This window comes from Xyrauchen texanus, chromosome 10 (assembly GCF_025860055.1).
Source record: "Xyrauchen texanus isolate HMW12.3.18 chromosome 10, RBS_HiC_50CHRs, whole genome shotgun sequence".
Classification (NCBI taxonomy): Eukaryota; Metazoa; Chordata; class Actinopteri; order Cypriniformes; family Catostomidae; genus Xyrauchen; species Xyrauchen texanus.
Genome location: NC_068285.1, coordinates 35,478,994 through 35,497,930, shown reverse-complemented (window position 1 = coordinate 35,497,930; position 18,937 = coordinate 35,478,994). Strand labels below are relative to the sequence as shown.

Sequence of the window (18,937 nt, the reverse complement as noted above, 5' to 3'; positions counted from 1 at the left end):
TCTATGTTGACTCTGTTGTAGCGAATCTCCCAGCTACAGAAAAGAGGTTAAGAGAAATTCAGAGACACCAGGATGACGACTCCACACTCAAGCACTTGAAGAAATTCTGTGTCGAAGGATGGCCAAATAAATTTTCAATTAACAGAGTGTTTCAGCCATATCTGCAATTTTCAGGTGAGCTCACAATCCAAGATGGTCTACTGTTGTATGGCAGCAGGATAGTCATCCCAGCATCACTCAGGGTGGACATTCTGTCAAAGCTGCACGAGGGCCACCTGGGAATAACTAAATGCAGAGAGCGAGCTAAGTATTCGTGGTGGCCAGGGCTCAGCAGAGAGCTGACAAACATGATAGAGAAATGTGATGTGTGTAGCCGTGAAAGAGTCAATTTCAAAGAAAAGATGATGTCTACTGAGTTTCCGCCAAGACCATGGTCCACTGTAGGAGCGGATTTATTCCAGATAGACAGCAGACAATACCTGGTCATCGTGGACTATTTCTCCAGATATTTTGAAGTAGCCAAACTGACATCTACAACATCTGGAGCTGTGATTGATCACGTCAAGTCTATCTTTGCTCGTCATGGTATACCTGAAGTGGTCCGCTCAGGCAATGGCCCACAGTTTGCATCTGAGATTTTCAGACAGTTCGCACAGGATTGGGGTTTTAGTCATGTGACATCCAGTCCCCATTTCCCACAGAGCAACGGGGAGGCGGAGTGTGCTGTGAGGACAATCAAAAGTCTTCTCAAGAAATCCAGCGACCCTTATCTAGCAATGATGGCTTATCGAGCTGCTCCCCTGGCGAATGGATACAGTCCCTCTGAACTTCTGATGGGGAGGAAAATGAGAACGCCAGTTCCTGTCATTCCATCCAAGCTCAACCCAGGGTGCGCAGACATGGATAACCTGAAAAGGACAGAGCAAACGTACAGACAAAAACTGCGACAGAATTATGACCAAAGACACAGAGCACGCGACATGCCGTACCTTCAACCCGGTGATCATGTGTGGGTCAATGATACATTGGAAAGAGGCACGGTGGTGTCTACTGCCGGCACGCCGAGGTCATATATCATTGAGATGCCTGGGGGCACTCTGCGAAGGAACAGATACCATCTTTCATCAACCCCTGTGGCTCCTGGAGAACCTGCTAACTTAATTGAACCAGCACCCGAGAGCACAGTTCCTGACACACACACTCCTGTCACACCCGGAGCACAGTGTGTAGCCAGTCAGCAGTCTCCTGTGTGCGAAAGACGTTTCCCAGCCCGAATAAGGAATCCTCCATCTTACTTGAAAGACTTTGTTCGTTCTTAGGAATGGCACCCGAGAGGTGGGGGAGGGCAGGGAGTAGTTGATTGTCGCCAATTTATGTTGTTGATAAAGTGTTTACAGAAGCACATGTTCATAGTACTTCACAGCCAAACTTATGGAAAAAAAAAGAACCATAAATGTGTGTTACGGCTGTACTGATCTTGATCATCATTTTAGTGATGATATGGGTTATATTTTCAGTATAAGTAAACGGAAGAGCCTTCTGTTAAAGTTTAGAAATGCTCTTAATGTTATTAATGTTTCTGCATCTGCACATAGATGCCTCCCTGAAATGACTTTTTGCAGGTTGGGATGCCTGCACATCACTGTCTTTGTGTTCTAGGCTTACTATTAGTTTTAAGCGCGTACTTGATAGTCCAAAATAATTAAATTGCCATCACTTGCTGGATTTGATGGAACAGTCAGAATTTGTTCAAATATATCATAAATAATATATCATAAAGTCATAGCCATTAATTTAATACTTGTAAATAAAATCCTTTTATTTCAGGTGGACAGGGAAAACAATGCACTGGTACATTGCCAGTTCATCAGTATATCTCAATAGCCAATAGCCTTTAGTTTGCATTTTCTCACTACAAACAGCATTTTATTGGGCAAATATGTATACATCTATGAGGGCAAGATGAGTCAAGATGAGTGCACACTTAATATAAATTTCATATTAATCTTTGAACATTTCAACATTTTATCGAATGATAGTGTAAACTATCACACATTCCTATCATGCTGTTCATTCAAGTACCACAATCCACTTTTTTCCTACATGAATTTATCCACAGAAGTCAGTAAGTGCACGGCCCATAGAGTGCTTCTGAAGCTGTGCTTCAGTGGGAGTCTCTGGCACATACCTGTATCATTAGATTTCATTGGAGTAAAAATTGGGAGTCTATGGTAGATTCATGAGAGCTAGTTGCATGGGATCTGCAACTGATTGTTTAATGGACATTGGGCTTTTATTCAATGCATTTGTAGATTGCCTGGAAGTCTGGCTTCTTTATATGACAATTGGTCAAGCTCTCAAATGAGCGGAACATTGCAACAAATGGGCAATAATTGAAACACTGATGTACATGATTGACAGCAGATGAAATGTGAAAGCGCCACTGTCGGGCGCATTGTTTGATAGCTCGGAGATTCACAAGCAGTTATTTGCATTCTGACATAACACAATTATTTTAGCTTTCATAATCAGATATTTAGCATATTTTGTCACAAAAAATGACTTAAGCTTAAAGGCATAGTTCACCCAACAATGAAAATACTCTCAATATCTACTCACCCTCATGCCATCCCAGATGTGTATAACTTTCTTTCTCCAACAGAACTCAAAGATTTTTAGAAAATATGTCTCAGCTCTGTAGGTCCATACAATGCAAGAGCATGGTGATCTGACATTTGTAGCTCCAAAAATCACATAAAAGAAACATAAAAGTGTTCCATATGACAGCATTCAAATCCATATCTTCACAAGCGATATAACAGGTGTGAACAAACAGAACAATCCCCCGATTCACCACAAGGGTACCAGATCCCCCTTTATTTTGGACATTTTCTCCTTTTTAATACATCAATTCACCTTTTTTGGACATTGTCTCTGTGTTGTCTCTTGCTCACGCCACCACAGTTCCCATTTTAATGATCCAATATTGTCATTCTCGTCACAACTCACCCACCATTAGGCTATTTGCACTCACATATTTTTAACACCATGATTCATTCAAAATAAATATATACAGTATAATTTTAAATGCATAATATATTGACTATTCCATAGTTTTGTTACAATTTTCATAAATGTAGTGAATAACTCCCCAACCCCATCACAGGTTGACAGTGAAGAATTGTGACAGAGTTGTGGGGGTTTTGTTTGCTCAAAATGGCTACTGTTCCTTGTGGCGTATAGCAGATCACATTGATTGCATGAAATAATACATTCTATATATATTTATGGATTAAAGCATAATCTTGAAAAGTATTATAATACACTTCAAAATATGAATACAGATTATGATATTTCTTACCTGTGTCTATACTACAATGTTAAAGATAGCTGAATGATTAATAATGTCACATAAGTTTGGAAGAAAACTTCTTATGGGCTGAAAATGCTTGGTGTGACAGGGTTGAGTTAAGGCTGAGAGACACACTTTATACCCTGGTTTTTATTAAAAAATCATGATCTTGATCATGTCCTCAGGGACATGACAAAATGCTTGGTATAAGATAGAAAGAAGACATTATTTTATGAGAAAGATTATTTTAATGCAATAATTCATTATAATAAACATATCAACATATTGTAGGAAACTTTCGACATTTAATTTCAGTGAACCACCGCTTTAAAATGTCTTGGGGAATGAAATATTACTGAATCCAAGGAATGACCCAGGTATATCTCACCTCATTACTGCTCTTGGCTGCAGAGTTTTTTGGCTGCGATGTTTTTCGCCCCTAAATCTTTCAAGCTCTCTCTCTCTTACACACACACATACAGCAATTTACAAGGAAGGGATACAGCTCTGTCTGTTTATATTACATTTAGCCTCAGTCAACTAAACTCAAGCTTATCTCTTTCTCCCCAGAAAGTACACATCCCGGTAGCCAAAGCACACTATTCTCTATTAGAGCGTTTGGGAAATAAAACCACTGCTCCATCATTTAGATGCCTGCATTGTCTCCACATCGCCCTTCCAATTTGTTTGAGTTTTTTGTGTTGTGGGTGGAAAAGGAGACTTATAGTTAAGCTGAATTAAAGCAGTGTGTCAGAACTGTTTCTTTTGCATAAATAGCCTCATCTTCATGGTGCGTCTAATAGGGCATTTTTATGGGCAGACAATATAAACGACAGCTGGGTGTGAATGTGTGTGGTTTTAGTAAAGGGGGGATGTGTGGTTCAGTAGGGCAGAGCAGGCCCACTGGCATTGCAGCTGCAGCATTACTGGGTCAGTGTGCCATCATGTTATTTGGCATCACTGTTCACTCTTTCATGTTGGAAATCACCCTTAAAATGCCAAAATGTGCGTGGCAGTCAACAGGAATACATTCTTCCTCTCTGTCTATAACCTTCAGTGTTTAAAGGGATAGTTAATTTGAAAATGAAAATTAAGTAATTATTTAAACACTCTCATGTCACCTGCATAGCTTTTTATTATGTAGCAGAATGTTGAAGCTGCTCTTCTCTACACAATGAAAGTGAATGGTGATAATGACTGACCCCACTCCACATCCAATTTCATTGTATGGAAAAGAGCAGCTCGGGCATTCTGCTAAATCATTCTGCTAAATATCTCCAGAGGGGTCGTAAGGGTTATGAAAAACATGAGGGCGAATAAATTGACATAATTTTTATTTGTGGCTAAAATATTCTTTTAACAAATGGGGCTTTTCCACTGCACGGTACAGCTCGAATCAACTCGACTCAACTCTGCTCGCTTTTTGCGGGTTTTTCGCTGCGGATTGTACCTGGTACCTTGTACTTTTTTAGTGCCACCTCGGTTGAGGTTCCAAGCGAGCCGAGCCGATACTAAATGTGACATCAAAGCCCTGCAGATCACTGATTGGTCAGAGAAAATCTATAAGCTAGATGGCAGGTCAGCTTACCCTTGTGCGTCGTCGTGCTAACACAGTGATGTCCTAGTCTGGGCTTTGGTGTATGATATCCCAAACTCTTTTTTTTTTGCGGTATTTCATCTTGCTGCCGTCAGCCTCTTTTGAAACAAAGTTTTTTCGCCTTGCTGTGAAAAACAGCCACATACCGAGAATTAAGAACACCATTCCTTCGATATACTCCATTGCTCCTTTGTTGTGTGTTTGTGTTTAAGCTGATGTCACGGCAGTAGAAGTGGCGCTGCTATGACGATCAGCCTATAACTTTAATGCAGCCCACCCACGTTGAGGCTGCACTAAACTGCAGTGGAAAAGCAAGCTCAGAAAAGTAAAGCGAGCAGAGTCGAGTCGAGTTGAACTGTAACGTGCATTGGAAAAGTGCCATAAATGTGCTGTATGAGGTTCTGGAACTTCCACCAGACTAACCCTTGAATTAGCCATGCCCTCTCTTTCCAAAAACCAGCACTCCAAAGACCCATGCACAGGCACAGACACACTAGTGACCGTTGTGTTGGAGCAGATGTAGGTGGAGCACATCATCGTCCGACCCTGAGCGTTTCACAGTATCAGGATACTGTACTAGCATTTATACGAGCATATATGGGCTGTCCTGTGAACGGGCTCAACGATCGACAGGCAGAAAGTCTGCTGATTGGCTAAACAAACGATCTGACCATGGCACGCGGATATCTTTTTCACTGCTGTTTACTGAGCTTATGGCTGTTACAGAGACAGGTGTGATATTTTATGGCACCTATCCAGTGATATCTGATAGGTAATAGAGGTGTTTTCTGCATGTCATTTCGTTTTGGCATGGCTTGACTAATATAGGAAACAATTATGAAATACTTTTATATTTTATTCATTCAGTCATTTTATTTAATATAGTGTTAACAGAAATGAGGACATACCATCTATCCGCTAACACAGGTGGTAGCAATCCACACACGCACACAAACACACACTCACACATGCAAGAATACACACTCACAAACTGGGTTACACAATTTTGTTTCCGCAGCACTGTTAAACGGTGAGGCACTAGTGCAAATCCTTTTCGACACGTGAGCATTTCAGTGACCTTATTACTATGACAACAGCTGTAAACAGGTTTATTTGTGTGTGTTGCACAAATGCAAATACTGCTTAATTTAAATTCCAAAACTAGGTTGGCACAGTTGGGATGCTTAAATGTCTCAGCTTTGCACTGCAGCCTACTCTTACAAATAAAATACATCATTTAAAATGAAATACAAATAAAAAGTGAATAAATATATATATATATTAAAACTTTAAAATTACTAAGTATTCAAAGAAAATGAATGGCTGGCCAGTGCAAAACAATGCTACGTTGTTGAGGGTGGTTGCAGTGGTGGTGTTATGTGGCTGCTAAGGTGTTCTAAGTGGTTTTATCACATTACCATATAGTTGCTAAGGTGGTCATTGTTGTTTTTTGCACAATTCTAGGTGGTTTATAATGTGTTCTGTGTGGATGCTAAGGTGGTCTGAGTGTTTTTAGCACATTATATGGTTGCTGTGATGGTCAGAGTGTTTTTTAACAAATTAGGTGTTTGCTAGGGTGTTCTTAGTGGTTTCTAAGGTGGTTGGGTTGTTTTTAGCACATTAACAGATGGTTGCTAAGGTGTTCTGAGTAGTTTTTAGTACTTTACAATGTTGTTGCTAGGTGTTCTGAGTGGTTGCTAGAACAAACCCCTAACCCTAATTATGAGCAATAATATTAGCACCACTAGTAATAAGCAGCAATAATATCAACATTTTTCTTTCCTTTTGTTCATTCTTTTGTTTGTTGTTGTATCTTGCTATAAATAATGCTATAAAATTAACATCTGTTATGCACACTGTTTTGGATCTGATGTAAATGTGGATGTGTTTCCTAAGAAGGCTCATTCACTTCCTCATACACCCATGTGTGTGTATTTGTGTGGGTGAATGTGTGTGTGTGTGTGGGAGGGGGATAAAAATAACCTTTTTTTTTTAACTGTGAGTAGATTCAGCCAATATCCTCACGTTTCTCTCCTTTCCTCTCCCAAATCGATAAACAGCAGAGGAGAAACAAGAAGAATGGGAGAAGCACTGGTGAAAGGCACTGGTGAGCAAAATGGAAAGAGATCCTTTGTGCTTTTCCTACTGCGGCGAACACAGGGGACCGAATACTGTCTGTTTAAACGTAAAACCAAAATCACACCCTTTCCTATTCTCATTGAATATCGGCTGTAACCTTAGTGACAGTGACTAAAGTTAATATCAAAGATTACTGGAAAGTGTTATCACAACTGACCTGATGTAATATATTAAATGAGTTTGAATCAAAGCTGAAGTTCATCCATCAAATCTTAACTAACCAGCAGCTTTAAAAGCTTTATTTTTTTAAATTGTTTTCTTCTTTTTAACAGAGAAGAGAGCGCAGCATTTGGGTTGGGCCAAACTACTACAGCTACAATGGAAGACAAACCACTGAATCTAAAACCTTCAGATGACACAAAGTTTATAGAGTGATTCTCACGAAACCTGACAAGAAAATGTCCTGGTCATATTTAAAGTAACCCCATATCAATATAAAATATATTAAATTATATTTTGCAAACTTCTTACATTTATGACCATAATTTCTGCATTGTAAGCCTGTGACATTACTTTTTACAAGACTTAAGCACATTAAAACCCTCAGTTTTCATTATAGTTACATGTCCAGATGTTTTATATTTACTCTTCTCATAGTTTTCAATGATGATTCTTTTACTGTAACAATTGTTTTTACTGTATTTTATTTTAATTAAAATCAGTAAAAATGAAAGACAGTTCCAAGGTAGTACTACTACGATTCATAAATACTTTACAATATAAATACTACATTTTTTTGTAACAGTAGCAAGAATAGCATAATGACCATCTTGGAGTAAAATAAGATCAGGACAGATTTAATAATCACCCTAGATTTGTTTCTGTTACTAGAATGCTACATAAATAAATGCAACACAAACAATAAAAAATGTCTGCAAAGTTGAGGGCCTGTCGCATTGAATGATGTAGATGGACAACTAGTAGGTGTTCACAAAGCACAGGTTTAACAAACCCACTCTCAAAATATGGTTGTGAATCTTTAAAATATAAGGAAGTCACTTTAATTATAGTTATTCATAACCAAATTGCGAGTGAACATAATCATATTTAGCACTATAAAACTGGGCTGAAATCTGGATTCTGCTGCTGTGTGAATGTAGCCAAAGAGTGAGTAGCCATATGCGAAAAACATGCATCCTTTCACAATACACAGCTTGAGCATTTGCCATAATTCAATTCACAAAATCTCTTCTTGCAGTAAACAAACTGTTTTTCTAATTTGGAGACCGCAGTAAAACAGATGCTCCACAGTCATCAGTGATAAGACGGCATGAGGGCCATTGTTTGACTTGTTAGTGGCAAGGAAAATGAGAGGTAGGTGGCAGGTAATAACATTTACTGTAAACAATAAATCCATCATGTTTAGCCGTTTAAACTGCCAGTGTGGTCAGCTCTTGCGGATTGACAATGCAAATACGGAGTAAACACTATTAGATGGCCAGCAGTCACCTCTTATGTAATATAGGATCTTCCGCTTAATGAATAGCCTGGTACTTACTGAGGCAGAAATGCCCTGGTAAATTTGATCTCGCTGTTTAATGGCTAATTGGCATACTTTCTGGAATTTGCGCTTTGGAATTTCCCAGATACAGCTGATATGGCTTGTCCCAAGGAAGTTACAGAAAAAGGTAAAGTAAAAGCAGAAACTGACATTGAGAGATGTGACAAAGCGAAAGCGAAAGCCACACTCTAAGAGTAAGTGTTGCAATCATGAACTCATCTGAGGGATTCCCAGTGGATATTGCGCCTCGGAAAGCACCTTACGCTTCTAACACATGTTTGTTGGTTTCTAATCACAGGTGAGGCATGTACTTGCTTCAGCCGCATGAACATTTCCTATCATTCATGTGGGGACAGCAGGTGTTTTCCCATCATCGTTATCAATACGGAACTTACTGTGTCCAAGTGCTGGCATATTGAAATACAACCATAACAACTGATGTAGTTTTACACTGAAGGAAAGTTGTAGCTGATGGGGGACTGAGTCGGGTTTGGTAGATTAAAGTCCCTTGTTAGGGGACTTTACTGTTTCTGTGGGTGAAAATCCAGGCTTCACCAAAAATGAAAATTCTACATGACTTTCTTTCTTCAGTGGAACAGCAAAGGAGAAGTTTACCAGAATGTTCATAGTGCTCTTTGCAAAAGAAAGAAAGCATATTGTGACCACGGACTGTCAAGCTCCAAAAAGGTCAAAGAGGCACCATAAAAGTACGATAAAATAAGACAGCGCACTTGTGCACTAGATTCCAAATATTCTGAAGCCATATAATAGCTTTGTGAGGGGATTCAACCAAAACTATGTCTTGTGACAGCTTGCAATAATTCATATGAGCAGACAGATATTGTAAGACTTGGCTCGTACGGAAAGGTATATTACATTTTGGTAAATTAGATTAGGTTGATTCCCATAAAGAGATCAACCAATCAACAAACAGAGTTTCAAATCGATACATTTCAGCTATCAGATTTTAGCTAGCCTTCTATCCGACACTTTATTTTTAGAAAGGAAACGTCAAAGAACAAATTTGGCAACTCATTCCATGTATTTTTGCAATACAAATGACTGATAACATACTTCCCTTTTCTCTTTCCAAACCCTAATGTTTTAGATTTTTTCTTCCATGGCATACAAAAGTTATTTATAAAAGTTATCTTAATACGGCTTGTTTAAAACCCTGATGATTTTTTTCCAACACTAATTTTCTTTAAAATTAAGGTTTTGGTAACTTCATGGTTAGGTTTAGATTTGGGTTAGGGGTTAATCTTAGAAAAAATCCAAAAACATATCATTTTTTCCCCAATGGGAATAAAAATCGTGTAGTTTTGTAAGAGCAACTCATTCAATTATTGCGACTTATCACAAGATTGGACTAAATTATGTCATTATTTACCGAAAATGTTGCTCTATGCCATAGCTCTCAAATCTCAGTCACGCTTTTTTACATTCAAACGTTCTAAATTGCAAACAGTTAGGAGACATGAAAGAACCAATGCTTTTTGGCATCATTGACATCAAAACCTCCTGCAGTACATCAAGAACACAATTTTATCACTCTTTACCTGCAAGAATGATAGAGGGTATTTTTAAGAGAGCTGCAGCAAGACCTAGGGAGTAAGGAGTGGCATGTATAGGGCAGCGTGTGGTACCCTGAACTTTGCTTATCCACCAGATACTTTATTATTGTGACATGCCAGACATGCAGGCCTGATGCAAAACATCTAAGAAAACGTCCAAGAGCTGAGTGACCTTCTGGCCTTTTGACCCCCATGAACTCCACACGAAAGCTCACAGCTAAAGTCAAGATTATTTTCTTGCCTTCATCTTTGGCTGACTTGAACATCTGTCACTTTAAAAGCAATGCCATATGCTCCCATTGTCTCTGACAATTTTTATCTCTACTTACTGACTGATCAAGGCAGCCAGATTAAAGCAACAGACATATTTTGGATAATAAACTTTTAATGAGACAAAATTCACAAAACCACCAATAAAAAAAACTGTAGAATAGCCCATCTTTCCTTTATAACATGGACATTCTCAAATGACTGGTAAAAATGTTTAGTCAAAGCTTTGGTTCATTGAAAGAGGAAAAAGAGATGTTTGTGTAAAGTTGCCAATGTGTGAAACTGTATTAAGTGAGTCATTTGTGATACATCGATTTATTAAGCAATACAATGTCACATCTCTCTCCATCTCTCTCTCCTCCCCCCACCACGACTTGTGATGCTCATCAGTTGCCTTTCTGAATGGAGAACAATAGGGCCTTTTGAGAAAATAAATCTCACTCTGTGTTCAGGCATGAAATCTTGGAAACCAAACAAAAAGAGCCATTGAGTGTTGTGAAGAAAAACCAAGAAAAAGATAAGATGCCCATCGTTGAGTATTGCAGAAACCAGCCAACTGCCCCAAGGCCATATTTCGAGACAGATATAACTTAATATGCTATTAAGCATCAAAAAATAGAAAGAGTTTGGAGAGGGTCACGCACCTCCACTTGATGTCCTCCCCCGAACTCTCACTTCTATTGGGGGCGAAGTTTGCTCAAAGGACAGTGGAGCAACAACACTGATTTCTCATCCAGACAGCTGAGTTTGAAAGTTTAAAAGTGCAATCTGGCTCAAAACTCTCTGCTCTCACATGGGGACCCGGTAAGCGACGTGTTCTGTTGAGTCCTGCCGGTGATCACTTAAACTATAAAACATAACCTATATAATTACCATTGCCTCAACAGATCACACGCTAGAGCTCACATGGTCTTAAGAGCGTGCTGTTGTTTAGCCAAAGACACTAACACAGATATTTTTTCAGTTATCTGGTCATCTACAGTTGGATCTCTCCTTGTGGATGGAATGATTCCCTCCAAGATCTAAATGCAGATCTGCAATCTTGGGTGCAGAGAAAAACTCTGAAAAGATTAAGTTTGAAGAAGGTCAGCTTTGGGTTGGAGCACTAAAAATAATAAATATAATTCTTCCTTATGCTCATTTAGTGCATAAGCATGAGGAACACATGCCATGATGATTTCTAACTACATTTTGTATTATTATTATTATTATTATTTCACTGTGTTTTAGTTCATGGTACATTTTGAATGTACTAAGAAACAATAGATGTTTGGTTGAAATGATTGGTCCTCTGAAAGAAATCAGCCTTTTAAGCCTTTTCAGAACATATTCATATTGAAAATCAAGAAAAAGGCTGTAAAATATTGAGATATATTTTCTCTTTTGGGGAGCACATATCAGCTAAGAAGCCTGTTGAAGCTAAGAAGATGCAGGGCATCTGGGAAACTCACAGTGGTTACCACTGAGCTTACCAAAAACCCTTAGTTTGGTTGGGAGCAATTCAATGTGTCATTTATTCTCTTCTTGGCAAATTTCCCAAGCCCTGCACTGGACTCTAGTTTTAGTTTAGTCCATATTGCTCGAGGGCAACCAACCCCCAATGTTCACACCATCCCCATCCTCCTCTTTCGCTAGCTGCTGTGGTCAAAACAGTGGACAGTGACTGATAACCAGTTCTCACCTGCCCTGCCCTATATCTGATGTCCCTATCATTGGCATATCAACACACCCATTCACATTCATGTGTGAGATGTTGCTCCTACAGGAGCTATTTGTCGTCTGGTCATGCAGCTACACAGGGATTGAAACACCAGCTCATAGAAAATCCTACGCTAGATAAAAGGTGTGAACTACAGGCCTCACTATGGAGTTATCCCACCAAATTTTGAATAACCGGGTGACAATAAAAGCCTTTCAGCCAGCTGATCAGGAAAGTGGAAAGTGTGAGTCTGACGCATGGATGATATGTCCTGACATGTCATCAAGAATATGAACCAAATAAAAAGATCTCGGGGCAAAAGAAGCATCTCTTCTCCCCTGCATTTCGTCACACCCAACCCAAGTAAAAGAGGAGACGGTTTTCAATATATGAACTCATTCATTACATTCTCTCATCTGACACACACAAAACCATATTCTGCCCTGTTCCCTTCCTGCCTGAGGTTCTGACCATTCTGAGAAAGTAGCAAGACGCAAATGCGGTAAAGAAATTCTTCAAGAGAGTTCGGATGCCTTGCATTCCTCCACAAACAGTTTAGACTTTATGTCATTTGACAAGGCAAAGGAGGAAAAACAGAAGGGTGCAAGACCGAGAGGAGAATTAATTCTAGAATTGGAAGGAGAGAAAGATGGAAAGGAAAATAAAGAGATTTAATGATAGAGATTTATGAGGTTAAATGATATAATATTACATAATAAAACATCTGACTAGTCTTGACTCAAAAGTGATCAATTATGTAAAACAGTGGTTGTCAAATGGCAGGTCACACACAGAAGAGAAAAACAATGCTAAATGCAACTAACCATATAATTGTGCATATTCGAATTACAGCCTGGTCTCATGAACATTAAATTACCATGCAGAGTCCAAATTCCAATATTCTATGAGGTGAACTTCCGCGGAAGCTAATCATGTTGGAATAAATGTGTAAATGTAGGTTAAACAAGCGTTAAAATATTTTTTTCAAAAGATGCATTAAAGCATTCTGATATCATAACATATCAGTGTAAGTAATAGAAATAAGAGTTTATATAGACATAATCAGCCATCATATTTGTGATTTGTGTGAAAGTGAACAAAACGCAGTTGTTGTAGGACCTCTACTGCTAATTTCACCAGGAAACTGTTATGAATGTAAAACGCTGCATGTAAAAGTCAGTTTGCTAAAATTTAGTTATAATAACGTTCATTCTATGAGACTAGGTTATAGAATTACAAAATAGGCTAATCAACTTTTAAAAGTTCACTCTCTCAAATTAATCTATCACTTGGTTATTTGGTTAATGCTAAAACGATATGTGGTACAAAGTTTGTGCCATGTGTAAGGCTGGTAAATCACACTTATGCCGATGTTTATGCATTTACAAAAGAATACATTTTCCAATTCAGCCAATGTGATGATGATAATTTGCATACTGTTGGGCCTACGGAGGTAATAGTATTATTAATTAATTTATTACCAATGTTCAATTCTTAGGACATTTTATAATAAACTACTGCATTTTAATACTATACTGGACCACCACTTGATGTCAAATGCATAATATCATAATTTTTTGACATGCCTTAATCTTTGGTTCCAAATGGGAATGAGAACATGTGCTATTACCACAGGCATAAATATGTTCTGTAATTGCCATTAATGCACATTCAATTACAAATTTAAGCCAGACTGTCAAGAATACAGTGTAAGTTAACTGCAAGTTTAGTTCAAGAGTCCACTTGCATTAACTAATGCCATTAACAGTTCAAGCATCAGTGCAGCATACAGGTTGTGTGTCAGAAAAGCTGAAACTATGCAATGTTTCATGTGACGAAGATGAAGAATGTTTCAAATGAAACCAGCAGAATTGTTCCATTTTAGTGTTGTCATAAAGATACTGAATAGATTATACCTAATACTTCAGTTCTACTTTGTATATGGGTTCAATTAACCTGGAGCCCCATTGCGTTCAGTTTCCAGAAAGTTCAACAAGTCACGCAGTTGGTTCCCTCTTAACAGTTTGATGCCATTTTATATTTCTATGATCTGATGTGGAAGCAAGTAGAGGTGGGACACATAGAGGTCCAGAAGTGGGTGGTCACTAGCTCCTGATTGGTTATAATTACAGAGACACACCCATGGGCGGGGCCTTGGGTTATCTTGAAGCGCTGTAGAACTGGAACTGGTAGTAGTAGGTCGCCCTCGACGTACACGGGTGGAAGACAGGAGTGGATCATCTCAAATTGTCCTCACAAAGGCGAAAAAAATAATCATCAACTTAATTCGCACCTTTGGATGCACGCTACGCGCGTTGGTCTGGATTATTTTTTTTCCACCTACCTGAATTTGAGTTCTTTTTAATTTACTTTAAAAAACAAATTGATCATAATGGGATCCCAGGCATCAAAGGGAGGAGTGGCTGTGGAGGGGAAAGCCGCCGATGCTGATCCGGCTGCCGTCAAGACAAACGGACAGGTAGGCAAAAGACGAAAAGCACAAATCCATCTCACCCTCAGCGACACACCCACATCTGACCAACAAGTGCTTTTTTACCGAGAGTAGCAAAAACACCGCGAGCGATTTTAGCATTACTCAAGTGTGTGACGAATCAAGGATAACGTGTTGATTTTTTTTATTAAAAATACTGAAAGAAATTTGGTTTAAAAAAATTTGGTAAACATGCAACATAATTTTATGATTTAGTATTACATTTTTGGTGTCACGCGGTAAAAATTTGCATTCGCAAAACATTATGCATGTATGCTATTTAAAGGCTTTGTGTTTGGCAATAAAAGTGGTTGGTATCATACATGAGTACAGCATTGAAGTCCATCTGGAGACTGTCGGTGTTGTTGCCATGCGAGCTCCATTAACGCCAGTGTTGGCGGAGGATGCTGCACGTACTCACTATGCATGGGTTAACAGCAGGGGGATGAGATTTATCAGGAAAAATTGGTATTTGAGAGAATAGATTTTGTATTGACTTTTAATTCATGCGGCATTCGTGTTTATTCATTTTTCCTCTGTTGAGCGCGTGGAGTCTTAATTTACAGACGCGCGGTCTGTAAAGTCTAGACATAGGCGCCAACTCCAAACTTGGTCAAGCTGGGGATGTTTAATGTTATTAAAAAGCTTTCTCATCAATGAGTGTACTTGTGTTTTGTATTAATTTGTGGAAATACTATTTCGATTGATTCCATCGTCGATGGTGAATCAAATTCGACGAAATGCTCCATCGAGCTTCGATCGGTCTCAGTCTTTTGTTTGGAAGCTGCTGTCTCGGTTCGCATGGACTGTGTTTTATATGACTCGGTCGCCCTCGCATGGTAGTGAGTGGTACTGCAAGGCGTCACCTCGTAGACATGCATTATTGACGTGACCGTCGACGTTTAAAGGGATCCCCTGACACATATGTAAATATATTTAGGCCTAGACTATGGTGGAATGACAATTAATGCATTTTTTAGGGGTTTCCTGTGTGAATATATATATATATATATATATATATATATATATATATATATATATATATAAAAAGCAAATAAATCTGAATGTCATCTTTTATTGTTTTTCAGGAGAATGGTCATGTTAAGACCAATGGTGACGTCAAGGCAGAAGGAGACGCCGCCACCACTAATGGTTCCGCAGAGACAGCCAAAGAATCAGAGGCTGGTGATGCCATCGAACCTGCACCCGCCACCGAGGGAGAGGCGGCCAAACCCGAGGGCGAGGCCACCAAGGAGACACCCAAGAAGAAGAAGAAGAAGTTTTCGTTGAAGAACTCCTTCAAATTCAAGGGCATCTCGCTGAAGAAGAACAAGAAGTGTGCAGAGGTGAAGGAAGAGGCAGCTGCTGCTCCGGCTACCGAAGAAAAGCCTGAGGAGAACGGGGCAGCCGCTGAGAAGGAGGAGGAGACCAAGGCCGAGGAGACACCCACCCCTGCAGAGACCCCCAAGGCCGAGGAAACCGCAGCCAAACCTGAGGAGGCTGCTGCTGCTGCCCCCAAGGAAGAGGCTGCTGCACCTGCTGCAGAGCCCACAAAACCAACAGAGGAGACCAGCTCAACACCTGCACCATCCGAACAGAAGGAGTGATTGTACTTCACAAAGGACTTTGTGAACTGTTTTTCAAAAAAAATAAAATATATATATATTTATATATGTATACATATGTATATATACATGGATATATGTATATGTATATATACACATGTATGTGAAAAAAAGACTCCTCGTGCCACTTTCTTCAAGATTAATAACAAATGACAGACTAGATTCACTAGTTCACTTCCCTGATAATGGCTCAAAGATGGAATTCCAAATGTGTAGGCCGATACCTCTTGGATGTGGGATGTCAACGCAGGAGTGAGTTAAGAGTTTTGGGATGGGATCAATGAGAAACATCTTTGAAGCCCACCATTGAATAAGATGCAATGATACAGATGAATTGTGCGAGATAAGCATCACCACATGTAATGACTGTTAAAAAAGGAAATTGAAAAGGACTTGCCAACTTTCTACATTCCTATATTTTAACCCAAATTTAAGTATTTTGTGGTGTATAGAGAACCATTTTAAATATCCAGAAAAAGGCTTTGCCTCGTTTGTTTGAAATTGCATTTTAATTTTCATCTTGGCTTAAAAAAACACAAAACTATATAAAAACACATTTTAGCTTGCTATGTTCACATTTGAAGTTTTAAAAGAAGCAGAGTTATGTGTTAAATGTGAGCCTTGATCTGCTTTTTGGTCTCTGTAAATACATTTGACCAATTTTGTTCTTTATTTTACTAATGTTTAAAGATGTTACTGGTTTTATTGTAAAGTTGATAATGGTAAATAAATGTTGGTTACCTATGTATGATCATTTTGTGTTTTTCCTTCTCTACAGGGAGTATTAAGTGAAAGCCAATCAAAACACTCATTATATGTCTTTACACAAGTCATTGTACGTCTTTACACAAGTCACATGTAATTACATGTGTCACCATAACTTTTAAGAGGGCTTAGACAGCTAAATTAATCCACATAATGATAATAACATAATGAACATAAAAAAATGCCATCACACAGAGATGAGTAAGCACACTGAAATGTTAATAATCTATTAGCAAAGCTAACCTGTTTACGCACAAGTCATTTATTTTCTTTAATAAAATTGGCTGAATATAACATTGATACCCTGAAAGAATATAATTAAAGGCCTAATATAAATGAACATATATTGCATTTGGTAGAATATTTAAGAAATAATTAGGCTATATAATTAATTTTGTATCTATTTTTTAACATTGTAATGCTTCACGTTTCGATCGTGGTTTTCGTATAGCAAAATTATTTGATTTGATGATTTTGCTTGGCAAGAAGTTTTCAGTGATTAATGCTGACGCTTATGCTTTTTTGTTTCTTTCCATTGCTCGTGAAGGATTTCTCTAGGGGGATGTTGTTTCTTTGGTCTTCTGAAAGAGTGAGCGGTTAATTTACCAAATTTGACAGTAGTTTCATGGATTAATTGTTTTTCTTTTACGTTTTCTCTTACCGGTTATTGGATGAATAGTGTTCGTATTACATATTAAAAACAAAAACAAAAAAATTCATTTGTTTTCGTCGTCTGTCTCCTGAAAGTAAAGGATTTATCGCCGATGAATATGAGGGACAAATGTAAGCAAATGGCGCCATCGTGTGTTGAGTAAAAGTATTGCAGTTATCGTTCAGACACATTTGTATAGTTTAATAATAATAATTGATCTATTGTCACACATTATACATACATTTCTGCATATATACAGTGAAATTATTTTTTCCACATATCCCAGCTAAGCTGAGTGCAGATAGGGCAGTGTTGGGGCTTGAACCCCTGACCTTCAGGTCAGTAACCCACAGCCTTGGCCACCAAGCCACCACTGCCCCTTTACTACTTCCACCTGAGCATCAAACAGGTGAGCTAGGTTGCACAAAGCGCAAAAGTTTAGAAATATCCTATGTGGCATTACTAGTTTTGAACTTCTGAATGAGCATGTTTTCTACTGCAAAATGCATTTGTTTTCAACATTATACCATAGAACAGTGACTTAATAATAACAACGTAACATAATGGCTGTTAAAATAAATATCAGTTGGAACAATACTGATGTTTTCTTGCCATGCACCTCTGTGTTATGTACACATGTTTTAGATCACGGCATGTTTGAACTGTTCAGTTATGAATTTAACTTGACTTCTAGATGCTCAGCTTTATGCAAGCAATAAAAAACAAATCCCAACAAACAAAACCCTTTGACTTAATATTTTAAAACAACAGCAAAGCTGTTCTTGACTGTGCACTACAGCACAGCCAAAACGATAAAGCTACATAATTTTTGTGATGAAATCTCCATGTTTTTGGTTTGCAAAGACACTTTGATACAAAGACCAAGTATGTAAGCAAAGAGTGCACTATTAATGGTCTGCACTTACAGTATATAGCGCCCTTTTTAATATTATTAATATTCAAAGTGCTTTACACTGCATCTCATTCACCCACCAAAGACAGCAGAGATGCCATGCAAGGCACTAGCCTGCCATTGGGAGCAACTTGGGATTCAGTGTCTTGCCCAAGGACATTTCAGCATGTGGAGTCGTGTGGGCCTGTAATCGAACCACCAAACCTGCAATTAGTGGCCAACCCGCTCTACCACCTGACCCACAGCCACCACTATTAAAGGGATTAGTTCACTCAAAAATGAAAATTCTCTCATCATTTACTCACCCTCATGCCATCCCAGATGTGTATGACTTTCTTTCTTCAGCAGAATTCAAATAG

General features: G+C 38.6%; 1 protein-coding gene across 1 annotated transcript; it reads left to right on the top strand.

Moving 5' to 3' along the window:
* Positions 1-14,326: 14,326 nt before the first annotated feature.
* Positions 14,327-16,992, top strand: LOC127650615 (MARCKS-related protein 1-B-like). The gene is made up of 2 exons (XM_052136130.1): positions 14,327-14,611; positions 15,712-16,992. Exons 1-2 carry the CDS (start codon positions 14,525-14,527, stop codon positions 16,228-16,230), a joined length of 606 nt encoding a protein of 201 aa, XP_051992090.1. The 5' UTR covers positions 14,327-14,524; the 3' UTR covers positions 16,231-16,992.
* The last annotated feature ends 1,945 nt before the right edge of the window (positions 16,993-18,937 follow it).

Bases quoted from the DNA above. Each gene is read 5' to 3' on its own strand.
- LOC127650615 (XM_052136130.1), top strand. From the start codon at position 14,525: ATGGGATCCCAGGCATCAAAGGGAGGAGTGGCTGTGGAGGGGAAAGCC. The intron at 14,612-15,711 runs GTAGGCAAAAGA...ATTGTTTTTCAG, and splicing joins CCGTCAAGACAAACGGACAG to GAGAATGGTCATGTTAAGAC.